This window comes from Bos indicus x Bos taurus, chromosome 1, assembly GCF_003369695.1.
Source record: "Bos indicus x Bos taurus breed Angus x Brahman F1 hybrid chromosome 1, Bos_hybrid_MaternalHap_v2.0, whole genome shotgun sequence".
NCBI classification, from domain to species: Eukaryota; Metazoa; Chordata; class Mammalia; order Artiodactyla; family Bovidae; genus Bos; species Bos indicus x Bos taurus.
Genome location: NC_040076.1, coordinates 109,994,678 through 110,017,598, shown reverse-complemented (window position 1 = coordinate 110,017,598; position 22,921 = coordinate 109,994,678). Strand labels below are relative to the sequence as shown.

At 40.3% G+C, this 22,921-nt stretch overlaps 1 protein-coding gene across 1 annotated transcript in view; it reads left to right on the top strand.

The window, feature by feature from the left end:
• The window catches only part of LEKR1 (leucine, glutamate and lysine rich 1), a 213,809-nt gene extending 199,987 nt beyond the window's left edge, over window positions 1-13,822 (top strand). The window contains exon 12 of the mRNA XM_027542832.1: window positions 12,013-13,822. Coding sequence (XP_027398633.1) covers window positions 12,013-12,426 — 414 coding nt within the window. The 3' untranslated portion in view covers window positions 12,427-13,822. The remainder of the gene's footprint in view (window positions 1-12,012) is intronic.
• Window positions 13,823-22,921: the final 9,099 nt, after the last annotated feature.

The following is a 22,921-nucleotide window of genomic DNA, read 5'->3' as shown; positions in this document are numbered from 1 at the left end:
GAGTCTTCTCTTGTGGTGTTGGAAGAGGGTGTTTGCTATGACCAGTGCATTCTCTTGGTGAAACTCTATTAGTCTTTGCCCTGCTTCATTCCATATTCCAAGGTCAAATTTGCCTGTTACTCCAGGTGTTTCTTGACTTCCTACTTTTGCATTCCAGTCCCCTATAATGAAAAGGACATCTTTTTGGGTATTAGTTCTAAAAGGTCTTGTAGGTCTTCATAGAACCGTTCAACTTCAGCTTCTTCAGCATTACTGGTTGGGTCATAGGCTCGAATCACCATGATATTGAATGGTTTGCCTTGGAAACGAACAAGATCTTCTGTTGACCATGATGGCTACTCCATTTCTTCTAAGGGATTCCTGCCCACAGTAGTAGATATAATGGTCATCTGAGTTAAATTCACCCATTCCAGTCCATTTTGGTTCGCTGATTCCTAGAATGTCAACATTCACTCTTGCCATCTCCTGTTTGACCACTTCCAATTTGCCTTGATTCATGGACCTAACATTCCAGGTTCCTCTGCAATATTGCTCTTTACAGCATCGGACCTTGCTTCTATCACCAGTCACATCCACAACTGGGTATTGTTTTTTTCTTTGGCTCCATCCCTTCATTCTTTCTAGAGTTACTTCTCCACTGATCTCCAGTAGCATATTGGGCACCTACTGACCTGGAGAGTTCCTCTTTCAGTATCCTATCATTTTGCCTTTTCATACTGTTTATGGGGTTCTCAAGGCAAGAATACTGAAGTGGTTTGCCATTCCCTTCTCCAGTGGACCACATTCTGTCAGACCTCTCCACCATGACCCATCTGTCTTGGGTGGCCCCACATGGCATGGCTTAGTTTCATTGAGTTAGACAAGGCTGTGGTCTGTGTGATCAGATTGGCTAGTTTTCTGTGATTATGGTTTCAGTGTGTCTGCCCTCTGATGCCCTCCCGCAACACCTACCATCTTACTTGGGTTTCTCTTACCTTGGACCTGGCGTGTCTCTTCATGGCTGCTCCAGCAAAGCGCAGCTGCTGCTCCTTACCTTGGATGAGGTCGCCCCTCCTGGTACTTCCCTTGCAGCCTTTCTCAGGAAGCTCCACAATGAGGGAGTAAACTAAGAAAGGAGAAGACACAGGAATCAGGAAATGAGCATTTCCACACATGAGAGAGGTAGTGGGAATCCCCAGGTCCAGGATGATGGTGGGAAAAAATCCAAGGATGACAGCAGTGTAACAGACTTGGAGAAAACCAGACTGAGTTCAATAAAAGAATAGCAGATTTTTAGAAATATGTCTCTGAGGAAAAAAAAGAGAATGGATAGATTACATGGAGTGCTTAAATGTGTTGAGAGGATATTTACACTTCTGTAAGTAGGTTTGGTGAAAAATTGGTTATCAACACCTAGAAAACTAAGCAGATAAATAATGGGATAATAATAAACTCCAGAAGGGAACTGTGAAAGAAAGGAAGTGTAATCATAGTACACTGCATGGCTGAGGTGTACATATACTTATATACTATAATCATATAAGGTGGAATATAGATTTGACTAAAAATTGTGGTAGAAATTGGGAAGGTTTTTCAATAAAATTGTGATAGGAGCCTCTCCTAGGGGAGCAGAAACATCTTCTAATGGAAGGTGAAACAACTGTAAGGAAGCTAAATCCTCATCTTTGATTCTATGAAATCAGTAGATAATGACTTCAAAATTGAAAACCATGAGGTAGCTGTATAATAACATTATTTAGGACTATGGATATAAATATCATTAGAAACAGCTTAAAAACCTGAAAATGATTGTTCCTGGGAGGCAGAACCTGAAAGTGTGAAGAAGTGCTTTATTTCATTATAAAGTTATAGTATTATTTTAATCTTTAACTATGTGTAATAAACTAATTTTTAAAAATAATTTAAAATAATGGATAAGAGTAAATGATATAGAGGACCTGACAGAGAGGGAAGCAGAGGAAAGGATAAAGGACAAAGTTATAGAAGAAGAAACAGGAAAGTTGTAAGTACAGCAAATAAACAACAGAATATGAACCTTAATGAGATATTTTTTAAGATTAGAGAAATTTTTAAAATAAAAACAAAGCAGATTCTAGCTTAAATTTTAGTAACAGGTACCTGAAACATTTCTGTTTATTCTTCAAGTCCAAACAAAAGGAATACTCTTCAGTGAACCCACAGAATCTACATCCAGCCTAATACAGCTGGTTGTTTTTGTTTTTTAATCTTTTTCTACTGAAGTAGAATATATATATCGGAGAAGGCAATGGCACCCCACTCCAGTACTCTTGCCTGGAAAATCCCATGGACGGAGGAGCCTGGTAGGCTGCAGTCCATGGGGTCGCTAAGAGTTGGGCACGACTGAGCGACTTCACTTTCACTGTTGACTTTCATGCATTGGAGAAGGAAATGGCAACCCACTCCAGTGTTCTTGCCTGGTGAATCCCAGGGACAGACAGAGGAGCCTAGTGGGCTTCCATCTATGGGGTCGCACAGAGTCGGACACGACTGAAGTGACTTAGCAGCAGCAGCAGCAGCAGCAGAATATATATATACACACACACATACATATATATGAGGTGTTATATTCGAAGGGATGGTCAGAGGTCTCTCTGAGAAGATAATATTCAAGCAGACCTGAAGTAAGAAAAAGAGCATTCCAGATAGAGTGAATAGGAAGTGCAAAGGCCCTGTGGTAAGAAGCACCCTGGGAACCTTTGAGAAACCACAAGGAAGTCAGCAAGCATTGCTGGAGCATAGTGAGCAAGGAGGGCATGGTAGGGAGCAAAGTTGGAGGGGCCAATTCATGTGGAGTCTTTGAAGGCATTAAAGACTTTGCACACCTTCCAACTTTGGCTTCTCTTCTGAGAGTCCCTTGGACTGCAAGGAGATCAAACCGGTAAATCCTAAAGGAAATCAACTCTGAATATTCACTGGAGAGACTGATGTTGAAACCAAAGCTCCAATACTTTGGCCACCCGATGCGAAGAGCCGACTCATTGGAAAAGACACTGGGAAAGACTGAAGGCAAAAGGAGAAGGGGGTGACAGAGGATGAGATGGTTAGATAGCATCACCACCTCAATGGACATGAATTTGAGCAAACTCCAGGAGACAGTGGAAGACAGAGGAGCCTGATGTGCTGCAGTCCATGGAGTTGAAAAGAGTCGGACAAGATTTAGCAATTGAAAAACAACGAAGACATTGGATTGTTGGACTTCCCTGGTGGCAAAGTGGATAAGAACCCACCTGCCATTGCAGAGGACACAGGTTCAATCCATGATCCAGTAAGATTCCACATACTATGGAGCAACTAAGCCCAGGAGCCACAGCTACTGAGTCTGTGTGCACAGCTACTAAAACCCAGGCACCCTAGAGCCTGTGCTCCACAACAAGAGGAGCCACCACAATGAGAGGCCCTCGCTCCACAACTAGAGAGTAGCCCTTGCTCACTACAACTAGAGAGAGCCCATGCACATCAGTGAAGAACCAGTACAACCAAAAATAAATAATTATTTTAAAAGACTTTGGATTGTTTTCTAAGTGTGGTGAAAAGCTACCTGGCAATGTTGAACAAGGGAGTGACATGATATGACTTATTTTTAGAGAATCACTCTGACTACTGTGTGGAAAATAGGTTGAAGGGGGCAGGGCAAAATGAAAGCAGAAAGACCTATTACAAGGTCCTTGAAAAGGTCTAGAAAAGCATTCTCGGTCATCATCATAAAGGAGGTGACAATTGGCCAGATTTGGAATATATTTGGTATAAATTTCCTAGGTGGAGGTAACAGAAGTTGCTAATGGGTGGGATGATGAAGAATGGTAAGAGGGGTCAAAGATAACGCCAAAGTTTGGTGTCTCAACAACTGAGTGAATGAAAGTGCCATTACTAAGATGGAAAACACTAGTTAAGGAATACAATTTGGAGGAATATCAAGAGTTTGATTTGGGAGAAATATCAATAACCTCAGATATGCAGATGACGTCACCCTTATGGCAGAAAGTGAAGAAGAAATAAAAAGCCTCTTGATGAAAGTGAAAGAGGAGAGTGAAAAAGTTGGCTTAAAGCTCAACATTCAGAACACTAAGATCATGGCATCTGGTCACATCACTTCATGGCAAATAGATGGGGAAACATTGGGAACAGTGGCTGACATTATTTTTCTGGGCTCCAAAGTCGCTGCAGATGGTGCTTGCAGCCATGAAATTAAAAGATGCTTGCTCCTTGGAAGGAAAGCTGTGACCAACCTAGACAGCATATTCAAAAGCAGAGACATTACTCTGCCAACAAAGGTCCATCTAGTCAAGGCTACGGTTTTTTCAGTGGTCATGTATGGATATGAGAGTTGGACTATAAAGAAGGCTGAGCATCGAAGAATTGATGCTTTTGAACTGTGGTGTTGGAGAAGACTCTTGAGAGTCCCTTGGACTGCAAGGAGATCCAACCAGTCCATTCTAAAGGAGATTGGTCCTGGGTGTTCTCTGGAAGGAATGATGCTAAAGCTGAAACTCCAGTACTTTGGCCACCTCATGCAAAGAGTTGACTCATTGGAAAAGACTCTGATGCTGGGAGGGATTGGGGGCAGAAAGAGAAGGGGACGACAGAAGATAAGATGGCTGGTTGGCATCACCAACTCGATGGACTTGAGTTTGAGTCAACTCCGGGAGATGATGATGGACAGGGAGGCCTGGTGTGCTGCAATTCATGGGGTCGCAAAGAGTCAGACACAACTGAGCGACTGAACTGAACTGAACTGAACTGAATCTTAACATACTGTTCATACTGTTCATGGGGTTCTCAAGGCAAGAATACTGAAGTGGTTTGCCGTTCCCTTCTCCAGTGGACCACATTCTGTCAGACCTCTCCACCATGACCCGCCCATCTTCGGTAGCCCCACGGGCATGGCTTAGTTTCATTGAGTTAGACAAGGCTGTAGTCCTAGTGTGATTAGATTGACTAGTTTTCTGTGAGTATGGTTTCAGTGTGTCTGCCCTCTAATGCCGTCTTGCAACACCTACCGTCTTACTTGGGTTTCTCTTATCTTGGACATGGGATATCTCTTTATGGCTGCTCCAGCAAAGTGCAGCCCCTGCTTCTTACCTTGGATGAGGGGTATCTCCTCACCACCGCCCCTTCTGACTTTGAATGTGGAATGGCTCCTCTAGGCCCTCCTGCGCCCTCACAGCCACCGCTCCTTGGAGGTGGGGTTGCTCCTCCAGGCCACGGCCCCTGGCCTTGGACGTGGGGTAGCTCCTCTCGGAAATAGTGTCAGACTTTATTTTTTGGGGCTCCAAAATCACTGCAGATGGTGATTGCAGCCATGAAATTAAAAGACGCTTACTCCCTGGAAGAAAAGTTATGACCAACCTAGATAGCCTATTGAAAAGCAGAGACATTATTTTGCCAACAAAGGTCCATCTAGTCAAGGCTATGGTTTTTCCAGTGGTCATGTGTGGATGTGAGAATTGGACTGTGAAGAAAGCTGAGCACGGAAGAATTGATGCTTTTGAAATGTGGTGTTGAAGAAAACTCTTGAGAGTCCCTTAGACTGCAAGGAGATTCAACCAGTCCATTCTGAAGGAGATCAGCCCTGGGATTTCTTTGGACTGATGCTGAAGCTGAAACTCCAGTACTTTGGCCACCTCACGCGAAGAGTTGACTCATTGGAAGACTCTGATGCTGGGACACAAAGAGTTGGACATGACTGAGCGACTGAACTGAACTGAACTGAACCTTAACATTTCTGTTAGATATCCAAATGGAGGTGTTGAATGGACAATATGTTCAGGGAACACTGAGGAGAGATACTGATTTCAAAGACATCCACACATCCTAAGCCTTGGAACTAAACGAGGTCACCCAGGGCATGGGGCAATAGAGGAAGGTTGAGAATGTGCCAACTCTGAGAGGCTGGGAGGAGGAGGAGACTAGGGCAAAGGTGATGGAGAGGGAACATCTAGTGAGGTGGGAGGGAAACAGGAAGAGTCTGGCAAGGACTCTAAGGAATGGAAGTTAAAGAAGGGAGCCTGCAACTTAGACTCACAATCTCCTGTACAGGAATTTTGATTTCAGATAGGTTTTGAAATTCAGTTTTGAATTGTTGAAAGTTAATAAAATGCATATGCTCCTGGAGATCTAGGGTAGCCTCTTCCATTTGTTGTTGCTGTTGTTTAGTTGCTAAGTCATGTCTGACTCTTTTGAGACCCCATGGACTGTAGCCCACCGGGATCCTCTGTCCATGGGATTTCCCAGACAAGAATACTGGACTAGGTTGCCATTTCCTTCTCCAGGGAAATCTTCCTAACCCAGGGATCGAACCCAGGTCTCCTGCATTGGCAGGTGGGTTTTTTTTTTTTTTACCACAGAGCCACCAGGGAAGCCCCTGGATGAGTTTTAAAATTTTTGGTGTTATCAATATTTTCCAAATGTAAAGTGAAAGTGAGAGTGAAAGTCGCTCAGTCATGTCCTACTCTTTTGAGATCCCATGGACTGTAGCCTGCCAGGCTCCTCTGTGCATGAAATTCTCCAGGCAAGAATACTGGTATGGGTTACCATGCCCTCCTCCAGGGGATCTTCCCAACCCAGGGATCAAACCTAAGTCTCCTGCATTCAGGCAGATTCTTTACCATCTGAGCCACCAGGGATGCTCCAAATGTGAAGCCTATTTTTTAAAAAAGAAGGCCTATTTATTTAGGAAATGTTACTAACACATCTGGTAAGGATGGATTTATGTAAACTCTAAGATTAAAATTTAGGAATACATACATTTGAAAACATAAATAGCTTTTCTGCAAGAAGAATATGCCTAGTTTTAGGATATGCATTTGTTTGTATATTTATTTGATGTAGAGAAAAATGGCACACATTTCTCTGGTAACTCCATTTATGAGAAACTAAAGAGAGTCAATTAAAAAGTGAGTAGTTCTCATTTTTGAGAACTACTCAATTTGAACCTAATAAAGAGAACGCTGGAGTGTCTTCCAAAGAGTAAAGGGTTAGTAAATGGAGGCTCTCTGCCTTCCAGCTTCACAGGGAACAGGGGCAGATGGGGTGGTGGGTGGAGAGGGGCTATTCTGAGGGGTAGGGGGCTCAGACAAAGGGTCTCCAGTCATGGAGAGGGAGATCCAGGCAAAACTGTCTTTCACGTGTTGGAGAGTCAGCCCTGGTATGGAGTATGGATGCCAAAAATTTGACAGAATGAGAAAAATATGGAGAAACTGTTTTTGTTGTATCTAATTAATGTTAATTAAGTCTCAACTAAAATTAGCTTACTGACTTAGAAAGTAAATCCTGAACACTATGTCTTCATGGCCTCTTCCTCTCCATTCTAAAATCTGCTCTTGAAGGCTATCAGTTCAAGGGACTATTGCCCTCCATCTCTTCTTCTGTTTTAGTATGTCTGCCATGGTTATTTCACAGTGTCCATTATGTTTGCAAGCATAGAAAACAATTTTAAGAACAACCCGCCTAACATCCATTTTGCTTCTTTCCTGGGAATTTATTCAGATTCTCCTCCCTGCCTTACCAAAAGGCCATTTCCACTGTTTTCCTGCAGTGTTTTGGCTGATCAGATTAGCTGAACAGAAGTCTTAAATGGAAGGTTGGGCACATCCTTTGCTAACACCCACTCATCTTTCTGGTTTCCACACCTTTTCCACAGAGTCTCCTTTCACCTCAGCTCCCCACCCAGTTGGCCAGCCACCTACTCACCCTGGGAGAGATCTAGTTTGGGTTGGCGGAAATTGTAATCTGATCACTGCATGACTGGTTCAGACCTCACTGGGTATAAAGCATGGACAAAGATACCCATCTGTGCTGCTTCTTCACTGAGAACTTGCTTTCCTGGCATGTTCCCCCAAAATTATGCCAAATACAGCGGATTGCCATCACAAATGGAATTCTCACCTTCAGAATGATCAAGTAATCCAGCAAAGCCTTGTCTTGCTTCTTCCACTGTGTTTGGAATTGAAAGCAATCCAGCTGTCTCTAAGGATAAAAAAGAAAACAAACACAAAAATAAACCATTCTTATATTACAAAGAGTGGGGGAAATTGACCATTTTTTTTAATACTAGAAATTTCATACAGATGGTGAGCTAATTTATATTTTCATTTTGACATTTATTTTCCCAGTAGGAGTGCCATATTTTAAGTCTGTTCAAAGTGGCCATCATCTGAAAATGTTGTAGGCATATCTATAGATAATGTTCTCACCCAATTGGCATGGGTTAAGGACTCAGGAATGCTAGCTCCGCTTCTCCTAGACCACCCCAACCAAGGGGCACTTGGGATATGAACCTGCTGCATGAAAATTGACCTCCTATCCTTCCTTCTTCCCATCCCTCCCCACTCAGGGCTACTTTCTACAGAACTGGCAAAGGGATCTTCCTTTATTGTAAATTTGACCATGCCAGCCCCTGCTTAAATAAATCTTTCAGGACTGCATATGGCCCTCAGAATTGAGTTAAAACTCTGCTATTAGCAGGGTGTCAAAGTCATCCTTGATCTGATCCTGCTTGCTCTCCCTGCCTCAGCCCTGGTCTCTCCAGTTCTCTGCACTCTGCCCTGGGGTCATACTAAGCCATGTATCTTCCAAGATGTGACTCTCCCTCTCTCACTGCCGGGCATTTGCATCACTGCCCACTCTGCCTGGAAAACCCACTGCCTCTCTTCATCTGACTCATGCCTTCTTTTCCATTTTGACTTACAGTTTAGTTGCAATCCAGTGATAACACTATTTTGCCATATTAAAATATGGCCAAAGATGCTTTTACCTAAAACTTTTAGAATGCTGTAGCTTCACTGATTATTCTCGTATTTGCCCATGACTTTCAGTCTTACTGAACATGTTCCATCTTAGATATTTTCCCATGTTGTTCAATGAAAATACATATTAAAATTCTAAAACAACCTAACCTGACAAAAACATCAGCAATCCCATCTACCCACAAGTAATGATTCTTTTTCACATATGGAACTTTCCACTAAAGTGTCTCACTGACTCTGGCCACATCCACGTGTGCTCCTGTCATGCCCTGTCACATACACTCCAACTCTGAAACAGCAATCCCCAAAACTCGATGTGTTCTATTTCATTTATTTATTTCACAATTGAATAAATTCTAACACCTGAACTACAAAATTGAGTTATAATCCAAATGTTAAAGAAGGTGGTAATATTAAGTGTCAGAGGAGATACAGGTATGTGAGATTCATCTGAGATTTCTTAGTGTTTACAACAAAGACAAAATAGAAGACCTATCTTTGGATCCTATTCTCAGTTTAGAGGTTCTCCCAATTTGGGGAATAATGAAGAGAATTTGTCCTTTGTTCTGGAAGCAAATAGCCTTGAAGAAGGATGAGTTCCAGAGCAGTGGGCCCAGCACTTCCAAAATTCAGTCTGGAGTTGGCAGGTACTTTTCTCCCACTGTACTTGTTACCAGGACATCTTTGGGTTCACTCTACCTTTTCGTTTTCTCCTTCAATGGAGTGTCACTTGCCTGAAATGGCTTTTGAGTAACTTCCTTTTAAGATGTTTTCCACAGAGTACTACTCCTTTCCTTTGAGACTTGAATTTAATTTTGTAAATGGATTGAGTTTTCTTTTCCTTTTAATGAGAGCCCTTGTTGTCATATCGTCCATCACTTTATCCGTCCATATTTGTGCACCTTTTATTCACGTCACCCATTTATTGACCACATTGTTAACTTCTATAATTTCTTTTATATATATTTAAATAAAATTAACTCTTTCCCATAGCTTTCTTATTTGAGGAAATTTCTATGCTAATTTATTTAAGGCCTCATAAATCTAACCACTTCAATACATTTTGCCTGCTTACACTACTAGTAGACAAAGAACAAAATGCATAGATGCTTTTTCCTTTTAAAAGAAAGTTTAAATTTAGAAAAGTTGGACAAAACCAGATGCGATGTCTTACTGTTTTTTATTGCTTCATTGTTCTGGAACAAAATGGCCCCTGCCTGCTTGATATAATTAATTAGACACTTAATTTAGGCATAAGCAGCTTGGAGCTGGCTCTAGCGGCAAACAGGGGCCCCACCATTTCCAAGCTGGTTACTCTCAGCAAATTACAAAGCAAGTATGGGCTTCAGTGTCTTTCTTGGTCAAATATAATTGTTGGGAGCAGGAAATGAGAAGACACCTAACAAGGCACTTTATTAACCTCTTGTCTAGCCCTCCTTCTCCTGCCTTTTCAACAAGTATTTCAGGAAGAGTTAATGAGAACTAGATGATAAAGCCACAAACACCATCCTTGGTCTCCTGTCCCTAAAAAAAAAAAAAAAAAAAAAAAAAAATTTAACTGGAATTGAGTAATTAACCCCTATTATTTAAAAAAAAATATGTGAATATGTGGATCATGTATGTCTACTGCTAATATATGTAAATGATGAGAGTTTGTTTGACCCAGACATGCCACTGATTTGATAGAATATTAGTGTGCAACTGTTAATCTGGAATTGCTCCATATTCCTCAGTTTTGATTACCAAATTTGGAATCAAATGGAGTTCTGACTGTAATCACAAGGAGCTCAAATACAGGAAGATGCTACTTTCCCTGATGCTTTGTTTTTAGTTCTACTGACAGCAGATTAGTCAGTAAGCACTTGGGAGGACGCTTTCCACCGAGCGTCAGCCTTGGGAATGCCTTGGCTGTTTTTTACAAACAAGCTAACCAGGTAGAAAGTCATTTTCAGCTGAAGAATCCTGTAGCATGATCACTTTAACTGTAGTTACTTATTTGGATATCATTTTCTTTCTTTTTTAAAAATATTTATTTGTTTCTTATGGCACACTGACTCTAGTTTTGGCCTCTGGGCACCAGAGTGTGCAGGCGCGGTAGTTGCTGCCTGTAGGCTCAGTTGCTTTACAGCATGTGCGATCTTCATTCCCTGACCGGGGATGGAACCTGCATCCCCTACATTGCAAGGCAGATTCTTAACCACTGGACCAGCAGAGAAGTTCCTGGATACCATTTTTAGTTATTTACTTTTCAATCTCTTTTCTGACATCCTGCAGACATGAATGTCAAGACATTAGGGAGATCCAAGACCCAATTTTTACCACGGAGCTTGAAGTAATTTTGATGAATTCCATAGATGAAAGATGGCTATCATTCTTCAACTAGAAATGCAGAGTCTCACTGTTTGAAGAAGTTGTAATGATCTCTAGTCTAGTCACATATTTGAAGCTTAAATTTGCTCCAGTACTTCCCAGTCAAGTGAGATTCAACCCTTCAGAGTATCCTTAGACAGCTCTGGCTACGAAAAAATTCTTCTGTCTCTTTAACCCCCATTGCTTCTACCCTTGGCTCCAACCTCTGTTGGGGATGTAAGAAGCAGCTCTACTCAAACTTACAATGGTGCAAACTTCTTGAGAGCAGGAACTACATCCACTATAGCTTCTAGTAACTTGATATGTGATTGCTGAATGAAGTTCAAAGCAGATTTTGTTCTTCATTTTGATATATATCTCACAAAAGAGCAAATCATCAGTATATTTAAGTTCTGAGAAAGCATCACATAAAATCACTGATTTTATTATCTAAATGCTACAGCTGATATATTTTATTCTCTCAATTTTCTAATTCAAGCAATTTTTATCTGTCTTATGTACTGCAGTTTCCCTTCATTATAAAATAACATAATGACACTACAGATATTTATTAGACATCACATGTGCAGGACAGACTGTCTCAGGCACAAAGGAGTTGAAACCCTACTGAAGTAGGCATTCTGGGTTCCAGCACCACTAACATCTGAGTGACCCTGACTCTTGATTCCTCTTCTGCAAACTGCAAGGGTTAAACCAAATATTCTCTTAAAGTTCTTTCCATCTTCACAAACCATTTGCATTTTTGACTCATTTGTCCCTGTCAGAGAACACAGACCTCTGATTTCCAGTTCAGTTATCAATTTATATTGCCAGTAACTGTCCATATGTACACTATTAAAAGCTATGGCTGCTTTTTCTTTCCTTTTTCTCATTTCAGAACACTTTTCTTCAGGAAACAGTGCGTAGAGAGTGTGAAGAACGCTTTGAACTGACGGAAGCTTTGAGTCAAGCCAGAGAACAACTCCTGGAGCTCAGGAAGCTGAGCGGACAGTTGCCGCTGTCACCGTGCTCCCTCAGCCAGGGCAGCCTAACCTCCTCTGCTGCAGCTGGGAGTGGTCAGGGAGAGAGAAGGCTTGCAAGACTGCACTCTGAGAAAGTAATCAAAATCCCTGGCCTGCCTGGAGTGTCGAAGCCCACCACTTCTCCAGCCTTTTCTCAGCCCAACAGGGTCAGCAGCTCAGGTTTGCCCACAGTCCCCCAGCCACATCCTCCCCGGGGTCGATCATCTTCAGTCAGTGAGACCAGGCAGAGACTGGCTGCTATTCTGAGGAGGAGACTGAGTCAGCAGTGATGGAGCCGAAGTCAGGAGCAGCTCCACACAGAGTCTCTATCTTTGCCGGAGTTCACAGCCCCCACTGTAATTAAGAATGACAAACTTCAAATTATTTCTGCAGATTGAGAATGCATACTTAAGATATTTTTAACAATTGGACAAGCTAACAAATTGTGAAGCCACGTTTTCTAAGAGGCCCTTGAAACTGCAACAGATAATGAAGTTGTTGGTATTCCAGACACCCAATCTCTGTATTTATGTATTGTGTGTTTCGATGTGCTCTATGAATATGCCCTTTTAGAGATCATAGGTAAAATTTTTCACCCATAGCATCTTTTCTACTTTTTTGCACTATTATAAGCAGATCTATTTCTACACCAAAAAAAAAGGTTATATTGGTTTTGTTGGTGGTTGTTCATTTGTTTGTTGAATAGGTTAAATAGATGAAATTAGCATTCCAAATAGCAAATGAAAGGACTTTAGTCCTTAATTTGATCATTTTCAAACTGCTTATTAGTTCAAATATTCACAAACTTCATCATCACCAAATTTTCTCCATTTCACCTCACAATCTAATTGGTTAATCTAATTTCTTTTTAAGCAAGGTCAGTTGTAATGATAGGTAATCTTCAGGAAGACAAAGGGACAGCAACTCCTGTTCAAGAAAAAGATGGGTTATTTCTAAAACTATGGAGATTATTTTAAATAACAAGGAGCCTAGCCATGAAAGTCTTACTTGGTAGAGATTTTCTCCATTAAATGCTCTCTGGTACTCCAGGTCAAGTTTTGGGTTTAACTGGCATTCTGTAGCTATTGTAGAGAACTAATTCAAGACAGTTTAGTAGAGGCACATAGTGCTAATTTGTGATTCAAATTTTATTACCCCTGGAAATGGTCATCTTGTTAGCATGTTTTCTATTTTCAGAGTGAAAAATTAAAACCAGAAACCAGACCAACTATTTTACATAATCATAAAGCTTTAGACTCCTCCTGTTTGTAAAAGGCAACTCTTTACCTTATGCTAGTGTTTGTCTATCCTTTTCTCCATGTAATAAACATGTATTTTTCTTCTATAACTGATTTTATTCAAATCTTTCATCTGACTGCATCATGGATTCCCAAGCTTCTTACTCTCAGATTAGGATGATACTAACATGTGAAATATGGCACATAAAACTCTCTGTGGTTTGGCCACCATGTAGATGAGAGAATCTAAAGATACCTGGAATCCCTCCCATGTGCAAAAAAAAAAAATGTTACTAAGCCAAATCAAGTCTATCTCCAGTTTTTCAAAGGATTGTTCTAATCAATCCTTTCAAAGGATTGATCTAATCTAGGCTGTTTCCAGAGAAGGCAATGGCACCCCACTCCAGTACTCGTGCTTGGAAAATCCCATGGATGGAGGAGCCTGGTGGGCTGCAGTCCATGGGATCTCGAAGAGTCGGACACGACTGAGCGACTTCACTTTCAGTTTTCACTCTCATGCATTGGAGAAGGAAATGGCAACCACTCCAGTGGTCTTGCCTGGAGAATCCCAGGGACAGAAGAGCCTGGTAGGCTGCCGTCTATGGGGTCTCACAGAGTCAGACACGACTGAAGTGACTTAGAGAACATATCATCTAATGGTGGTGTGCCAGAAAGGATCTTAGAGGTCACCCCAATAATCTTTATTTTTGCCAGTTTATTCATGTTTTGTTGATGATTGTGTGCTCAGGCCTTGACTGTGTACTTCTGTGGTGGGTACGGCTGCTCCTTCCAGTGCTGCTTCTTGGTCTTCAGATTCTCTTCCTGCTTGTTGAAGCGGTGGTGCATGGCACAGATCCAGGGATTTATACTTCTTGCCCTTAGAGAATTTCCTGAGGTTCTCTTTCTGAGTCTAGTTAATAACAGTGAGAACATGGGCGATGGATTTGCTAGGAGACCTGGGTTCAATCCTGGGTTGGGAAGATCCCCTGGAGAAGGAAATGGCAACCCACTCCAGTATTCTTGCCTGGAGAATCCCATGGACAGAGGAGCCTGGCAGGCTACAGTCCACGGGGTCGCAAAGAGTCGGACACGACTGAGTGACTTCACTCACTCACTCACTCACTCACTCACTCAGGTCTTGGAGAGTTTGGAAGCCTCACCACCTATCGCTTTAGCGACGCGCAGCTGATACAGTGCCACCTTGAGGTCCTCCGTTGTTTCAGCAGTTTCTCCTTGCTGCCAAGGTCTCAGGACTTTAATCTTAGCCACGGTTGTACAGGGGGCCACAGATGACTTCTTGCAGGGAAAGAGCAACAGTCTCTTTACAAATAAGAAATAGATGCGCAAAAAAATCTGACTTGGGTATGGTGATTCAGCTAGTTAGTGACTGAGCTTCCCACCTCATTTTTCCACTTACCAGAGAATCCCAAATCTCCATCTGACTTTTGTCAGAAGCTAATGAACTCAATTTTTAAGCTTAAATTTGTATGAAAAGGAAGCTTGACCCAAGGACGAATAATTATAAAGTAATAAGCGGAATACACTTTAAGATAAGTGTATATCTAGTAAAATACAAAATGTTGTTTTTCCCTGTGGTCATGTATGGATGTGAGAATTGGACTGTGAAGAAGGCTGAGAGCCGAAGAATTGATGCTTTTGAACTGTGGTGTTGGAGAAGACTCTTGAGAGTCCCTTGGACTGCAAGGAGATCCAACCAGTCCATTCTGAAGGAGATCAGCCCTGGGATTTCTTTGGAAGGAATGATGCTGAAGCTGAAACTACAGTACTTTGGCCACCTCATGCGAAGAGTTGACTCATTGGAAAAGACTCTGATGCTGGGAGGGATTGGGCAAGAGGATAAGGGGACGACAGAGGATGAGATGGCTGGATGGCATCACTGACTCAATGGACGTGAGTCTGAGTGAACTCTGGGAGTTGGTGATGGACAGGGAGGCCTGGCGTGCTGCAATTCATGGGGTCGCAAAGAGTCGGACACAACTGAGCCACTGATCTGAATATTTTCTTGTATGATGTCAGCAGTACTCATGCCACACTCTGGAGAGCGCTCCACCAGACCTCAGTGTTTCTGATCTGGTGTTTGCATGTTCAGATTACAAATACTTATGACATAAAGTGGATGGCAAAAGCTGGTGGAACTTTTGGTAAAAGCACAAGAGAGGGAAGGGGGTTCAGGATGGGGAACACATGTATATCCATGGCGAATTCATGTTGATGTATGGCAAAACCAAGACAATATTGTAAAGTAAATTTTAAAAAAAGAAAGAAAAAAAAAGCACAAGAGAATATTTGGACATCAGTCTTTGTTATATTTTACATGCTTTTCCACAGTCTTGCAACTTCAGCTCTCTCTTCAGGAACCATGTGTGTGTGCATGCATGCTAAGTCACTTCAGTCATGTTCAGCTCTTTGTGACCCCATGAACTGCAGCCTGCCAGGCTCCTCTGTCCATGGGATTCTCCAGGCGAGAATAGTGGAGTGGGTTGCCATGCCCTCCTTCAGGGAATCTTCCCAGGGTTCAAACCCAAGTCTCTTATGTCTCCTGCATTGCCAGGTGGGTTCTTTATCACTAATGCCACTAGAAAGCCCATGGAGATACATTTGGGGAGGGGGGCTTGGGTCTTAGTTGCAGCAGGGGGAGATCTTTGAGTGCAGGCTCTGGAGCACTTGGGCTTGGTTGCTCCGCAGATTGTGGGATCTTAGTTCCCCAAACAGGGATCAAACCTGCACCCCCTGCATTGCAGGGTAGATTTTTGACCACTGGACCACTAGGGAAGTCCTCCCATAAGCTTTTCTAAAGTGATATAAAGACCATGCATGAAAACCTGGTTTCTTGGTTTGTTGTTAACACTGTTGTTTTCCAGTGAGTAACTGGGTAAATATCACTCTGAGAACAGACTCATGATCTTGCAGTCAGGCTGCATTATATTCCACAAGTGTGTCAGAGAGGTGATTCCATGCATAAATAGAGACAATATTTACATTTATTTCAACCTAGACCATTTAAAGCAGTCCAAGTTGTGTGCTTATATCTTTTGAAAAAGACACTTAGAGAGGAGAATAGCATTAGAGTATGTAACCTAAGGGTTAAGCACACATTCAAATCTTCCTTGATTTTCACGCTGATTAACTCCTGGCATGAAAAAAATATCAGGAATATCAAGAAAGTAGTGAATATTTTGATAAAATAGGGGTCTCAAATGCATATAATGGATATTAAGTCTAACAGTTTTAATTTCCCTATAAACATTTATTTTTCCATAACCTCAATGGAAGAATTTATAGGTATCTAGAGAAAAGAATATCATAGAAAATATTCCTTAGAAAATTATAATAGTTTGTTTTTTTTTTCTTAAACTAGGATTGTAGACAACTATGGGAGAATTCTTCTATAGTTAATAGATTTCTCAAGCAATTTTTTTAAAGTTTATTGATTTAAATGACTATATTTATAGTTAGAACTACTTAAAAGTTATATGTTCTGGTTGACTGGAGGAGATATTAATATTGAAAATTATGTTAGACTAAGATCTTTTAATTTTCTATTAATCTAAAGTTTTATAGTATTATATATTAGTTATAGCTCATTGCTTTTGATTAAGCAACAAATTTTCTCAAGTTTTATTTTTTAAAGTTATTACAATTATTATAATATTGTACTAGTAGACCAAACTAGTATCCTAAAAGGGTTAATTTTCTGAAGCTGAAAATTCCTAAACATCATGTTGACTTTTATTGAGCACAGAAAATCAATTTGGTATGTGCCCAAAGTTCACAAATCCTATAATAATTATGGATTTTTTTTCTTTCATGTTTCAAGAAAATAACAGTTTTAATGATCTCAAACCATGATAGACAATAATGGGAGCATTCCTAAGGCAGTGCTTGTGGTACCTTAAGGAAGAAATTCTACTTATTCTTTAGAAAATATTAACCCTTTGATTTCTGGTTCCTCTGCCTTTTCTAAATCCAGCTTGTACATCTGGAAGTTCTCAGTTCACATACTGTTGAAGCCTAGCTTGGAGGATTTTGAGCATTACCTCGTTAGCATGTGAAATGAGTGTAATTGTGCAGTAGTTTGAACATTCTTTGGCATTGCCCTTCTTTGGGATTGGAATGAGAACTGACCTTTTCCAGTCCTGTGGCCACTGTTGAGTTTAATAATAAACTGTGAAGCCAGTATAATTGTGTTACATCTGTAGAATATGAAATAAAAATTATTCACTTTTGTATATTCTGAATTAACAGACAGAAATTTTTAGCAAATTTTTGAACGTTAGTTCAGTCTGAAACACACTAATCGTATGACAATATTTCATGATCCAGAAAGTTGAAAGTTCTCTTTCTTCTCTAGCATATAGTATAGTGCTTTATATCCATCAAGTGAGCAAAAAATGTACTAAAAATCCTTTACCTTCATATATATGTATATGAATACTAGATCACAGAGATTATGTGATTTGTCCAAAATAAACACTACATAAGACTAATGCTGCAGTTTCTGAGTATCTTGACCCATAGATGAATACTTAGGCCATATTATATATTCACTCTTTTCTTCAACAGATATGGAGAATTTAAAAAGCATTATGAAAGTTACAAAGATAATTAAGATGTACTACAGAAGCCCAAGAATTGTATAATGGAGGGCAGTGAGGAGCCGTATGTAGAGGTTATAATATAAGGAGGCAGGTGTAAGGAAGAAGGTGCTGTATGAGTTCAACTTCTTGGTGGAAGAATCAGGGAACACTTTAGGCAAGAATTGGAATTTACAATAGGTCTTAAAGAATGGAGTAGGGTTTTATAAAAGAAAGTATACCAGGTAGAGGAGATATGTAAACAGAGCTGTGGATATGTAGAAAATACTTGGTTAAGGGAAGAAATGGGAAACTGGAAAAGGTAGATTGACTCCAAAGCATGGAGGTGTTGAATAAGAACTCATCACAGAATTTTGACTGGAAGTGGCATGCAGTTTGTTGAAATTTGGGAACGTTGCTCTGGTAGGGCTGAATTGCAATAATTATAGAGTGAAAAGGCTGGAAGTGGAACACCAGTTGGTAGATTAGTAAAGTAGCCTGGACAAGAGTTAATGTTAAATTCTGAATAAAGATGTTGATAGTAGGAATAAACAGGAAGCAGCTGACTCAAATTCTATTCAGAAAGGGAAAGAATTTGTTCACTGTTAAATGCACTTTGAAATCATATCAGCCATTGCTACTTAGCAGTGGTGCAGTGTCTGAAATTGGTTCTAATTAAAGGAACACCCTTTATTTACAAACATTACAGCTTCTCTGAAAAATGTGAAATAATAGGAACTACATTTTTATTTGGGCAACAGAAAACTAACCCACAGACAGATTCAGTAGTCATAAGAATTCTTAAAGCAAAATAGAAATCTTATTAGTGTTCTAGAGAATTATGAGAGAGGAATGTGGAAAGTGACATGAAAAATAGGTATCATCTTGGCTCAAAGAATGCACAGCACACTCAGTGATGACCTTTGGGAGTGATACAATGCAATAAAACGTTTTTCCAATTTTTGCTAACCATTTATGAGGGGAAATACAGAAAATAGCAGCCAAAATAAAAATAAGAATTATCTTAAATCCTTAAGTTTTATAGTTCTGAAGGGACCTGACCAGATCTGTAATTTTACAGGAGATAATAGGTCCCTTAGAGGTTGAATAATTTTCCATTATTTTAGCTGCTTGACAGCCAGCTTGATGAGACAGCCTGGGCCTCCAACTCTTGGCCACCTCTAGAATGAAAGAACAGTATCAGTGCTCTAAAGTTTTGCTACCTACAGTATTCCAGCAGGATCAGTGTCTCCTGGGAGCTTATTAGAAATGCAGAATATCAGGCCTCACACTCAAATTTGCTGAAAGAAATCTGATTTTCATGAGATCTGATGGCTCAAACAGTAAAGAATCTACCTGCAGGAGAACTGGGTTTGATCCCTGAGCCAGGAAGATCCCCTGGAGAAGAAAATGGCAACCCACTCCAGTATTCTTGCCTGGATAATCCCATGGACACAGGAGCCTGGCGGGCTACAGTCCGTGAGGTTGCAAAGAATTGGATACAACTGAGCAGCTAACACTTTCAGGTGATTCATATACATGTTAAAGCATGAGAATCACTGCTCACAGTGGTGCCATTACCCTGGCATATTTCACCTCTGCAAGCTACGTGTTAGTGTTGGACAGAAATTGCCTCATCATATGCAGCTCCCTTAGACCTAATCTAAGACCACCACCCCCCACACCATGTGATCCCATTCAGCACCTCAGCTTCCAATGCACTCAAATTCTACTTCTTTGCCTCTTGACTATGAATCTGTAACTGTCCAGGAAAACTAGTGAATTAAAGGAAATTAGTACTCAGCCAATGTTCATAAATATCTTATGTCATCACCCAAATTTCTGAGCCTGCAAAGAACTAAAAATTTGTTATTTTTAAAACTCCAATAGAAATATTTTGATCATTGGCAAGTCATTGAGTAACCTTACATTTTAATCTCATAATAATATATATTTAGATATATGATTACCAAAAGAAAATTTGACAATGCTGTTTGTCTTTTGAGGCTTCTGAAACATAGAATATTTAGATAACTTCTTAGAATTATGAAGGAACTTAATGTTAATTAATTAATATTGCTGCTACTGCTAAGTCACTTCAGTCTTGTCCAACTCTGTGCGACCCCATAGACGGCAGCCCAGCAGGCTCCCCCGTCCATGGGATTCTCCAGGCAAGAACACTGGAGTGGGTTGCCATTTCCTTCTCCAATGCATGAAAGTGAAAGGTGAAAGTGAATATTAATTAATATTAGAATATCATTATTCCCCCCAAAGTAGTTCCAATCACTTAAATATAAAACAGTAATTTGCAGTATTACATCTAGATCCATTTATTTTAAAGGTAGAACTAATAGCAACTGAATGAGAATTTGATTCAGATTCTCAAGGTATAAATCTGTATTTAATACAATAAGGCCCTATGTTCACTTGCTTGTGAGTGTTGTCAACTCATTATACAGCAGGGTGGCCACCTTCTTTAACCTTTTTGAATTCAGAAAATAATGAAAGGAATTGACTTCATTTGCCAGTAAAAAGTTTTGAATACTTTTTATTAACATACTTATTGCTGATATTTAACTTGTATGGTTATTTGTTATTAATATTAATCTATAATAATAGTTCAAACCCAAGAATTAGATATATATAATTTAGAACATTGAAGCATTTTTAAGGAGAGGTTTTCATATGACTTAACACTGGAAATATTTTTGTTTTCTGAAAAAATATGAACTGCATCATGGAAAAAAAAAATCTACCTTTCTCCCCCAAGTGAGCTTGATGTGGTCTAACACATTAAAGGGATACCTCTGCCTTCTTAAAGTGAATAAATTCTACAGTTGCAATTTTCTATCTGAAACCTTAAATTTCTAGGGAGTAAAGTTTACTGCCAAGATTTAATTATAATTTATTTATCTGTTTTTGTCTGCATTGGGTCTTTGTTGCTCCACTGGGGCTTTCTAACTGACGGCAAATGAGGGCTACTCCAGCTGTGGTGTGCAAGCTTCTCGTTGCAGAGGATGAGCTCTAGGCGCTTGGGCTTCAGTGGTTGCAGCACGTGAACTTAGCAGTGTGGTTCTCAGGCTTAGTTGCCTCGTGGCAGTGGGATCTTTCCAGACAAGGGAGTGAACCCATATTCCTTGGATTGGCAGGCAGATTCTTAACCACCAGACCACTAGGAAGCCCTACTTCTTTTATTTAAAATGGAATTTCTAAAACCCAGGGCAGCCAGCTTTCCATTCTCTTTTGTTGCTTAGTCACTCAGTTGTGTCTGATTCTTTTCGACCCCATGGACTGCATTCTCTATTACTAGGCTTTCGAATGGTTGAAGTTTAAGCTGGGATCTCATGGGATCTCGAAATTAGAATGCTTTTGTTCTTCCAAGGGGCGCATGGTACTCAGTATAGAACTGAGGTTAGTGAGAGGAGATGAAGTTAGGGGGAAAGAATCCACTACCTTATTTAATAGAAGTGATTAGGTAAGGACTTATTACACATTCTTTCCAGAATTGTTAGTCAATATTTTTGCCAGTGTACCCTGAAAAAGAATGTTTTTAACTGTTTTAGGTTGACATCTAAAACAATTCATTATAAATTTAAATAGTTGCAAAGGACATTGTAATGATAACCAGTAAATTATAAATATGGACATTTAAAAATAAAACTGTTACTTTATTTTTATAATTGTAAACCTTTTATTGCTCTCCTATCCTATTGTTGTTTTTGTTCAGTCACGGAGTCCTGTCCTATTAAATTACTACAAAAACACATACGTAACTTTCCAAAGTTCTTCTGGATTGAGTTGTTACTACAGTTATATTTTTTAATGTGGAAGATTTTTAAATTCTTTATTGAATTTGTTACAGTATTTTTTCTGCTTTATGTTTTGGTTTTTTGGCCTCACAGTATGTGGGATCTTAGCTCCCCAACCAGGGACCCCATGCACCTCATGCCCTGAAAGGTGAACTCTTACCTACTAGACCACCAGGGCGTTCCTACAGTTATTATTAATATGCTACTGTTACAAAACATAAATAAATACTAAATTTTTATAAATTATTATTAAGCATCAAAGTTAGGTTTTGTTGACAATGCATTTCTTGATAAGAAGAATCAATACCTAATGTTTCCCTTTACATGTAATGAAAAAGCAGGTAGATGCAGTCAAACATAATTAGTCTATACATAGGATCTTACTTGGGCCTTCCCCAGTGGCTCAGCAGTAAAGAATCCATGTGCGGTGCAGGAGACACAGGAGATGCAGGTTCAATCCCTGGGTCGGGAAGATCCCTTGGAGAGAAGGGAATGGCAACCCACTCCAGTATTCTTGCCTGAAAAATCCCATGGACAGAGACAGAAGGGTCTGGTGGGCTATAGTCCATAGTGTCACAAAGAGTTAGACACAACTAAAGTGACCAAGCACACACACACACACACACACACACACACACACACAGGATCTTATTTACTTTATATTAGTTCAGTTCTGTTCACTCAGTTGCCAGACAAGAACACTGGAGTGGGTTGCCATTTCCTTCTCCAATGCATAAAGTGAAAGGTGAAAGTGAATATTAATTAATATTAGAATATCATCCGACTCTTGGCAACCCCATGGACTGCAGCACGCCAGGCCTCCCTGCCCATCACCAACTCCCAGAGCTTGCTCAAGCTCATGTCCATAGAGTCGGTGATGCCATCCAACCATCTTATCCTCTGTAGTCCCCTTCTCCTCCCACCTTCAATCTTTCCCAGCATCAGGGTCTTTTCAAATGAGTCAGCTCTTCACATCAAGTGGCCAAAGTATTGGAGTTTCAGCTTCAACATCAGTCCTTCCAATGAATATTCAGGACTGATTTCCTTTAGGACTGACTGGTTGGATCTCCTTGCAGTCCAAGGGACTCTCAAAGAGTTTTCTCCAACACCACAATTCAAAATCAATTCTTTGGCGCTCAACTT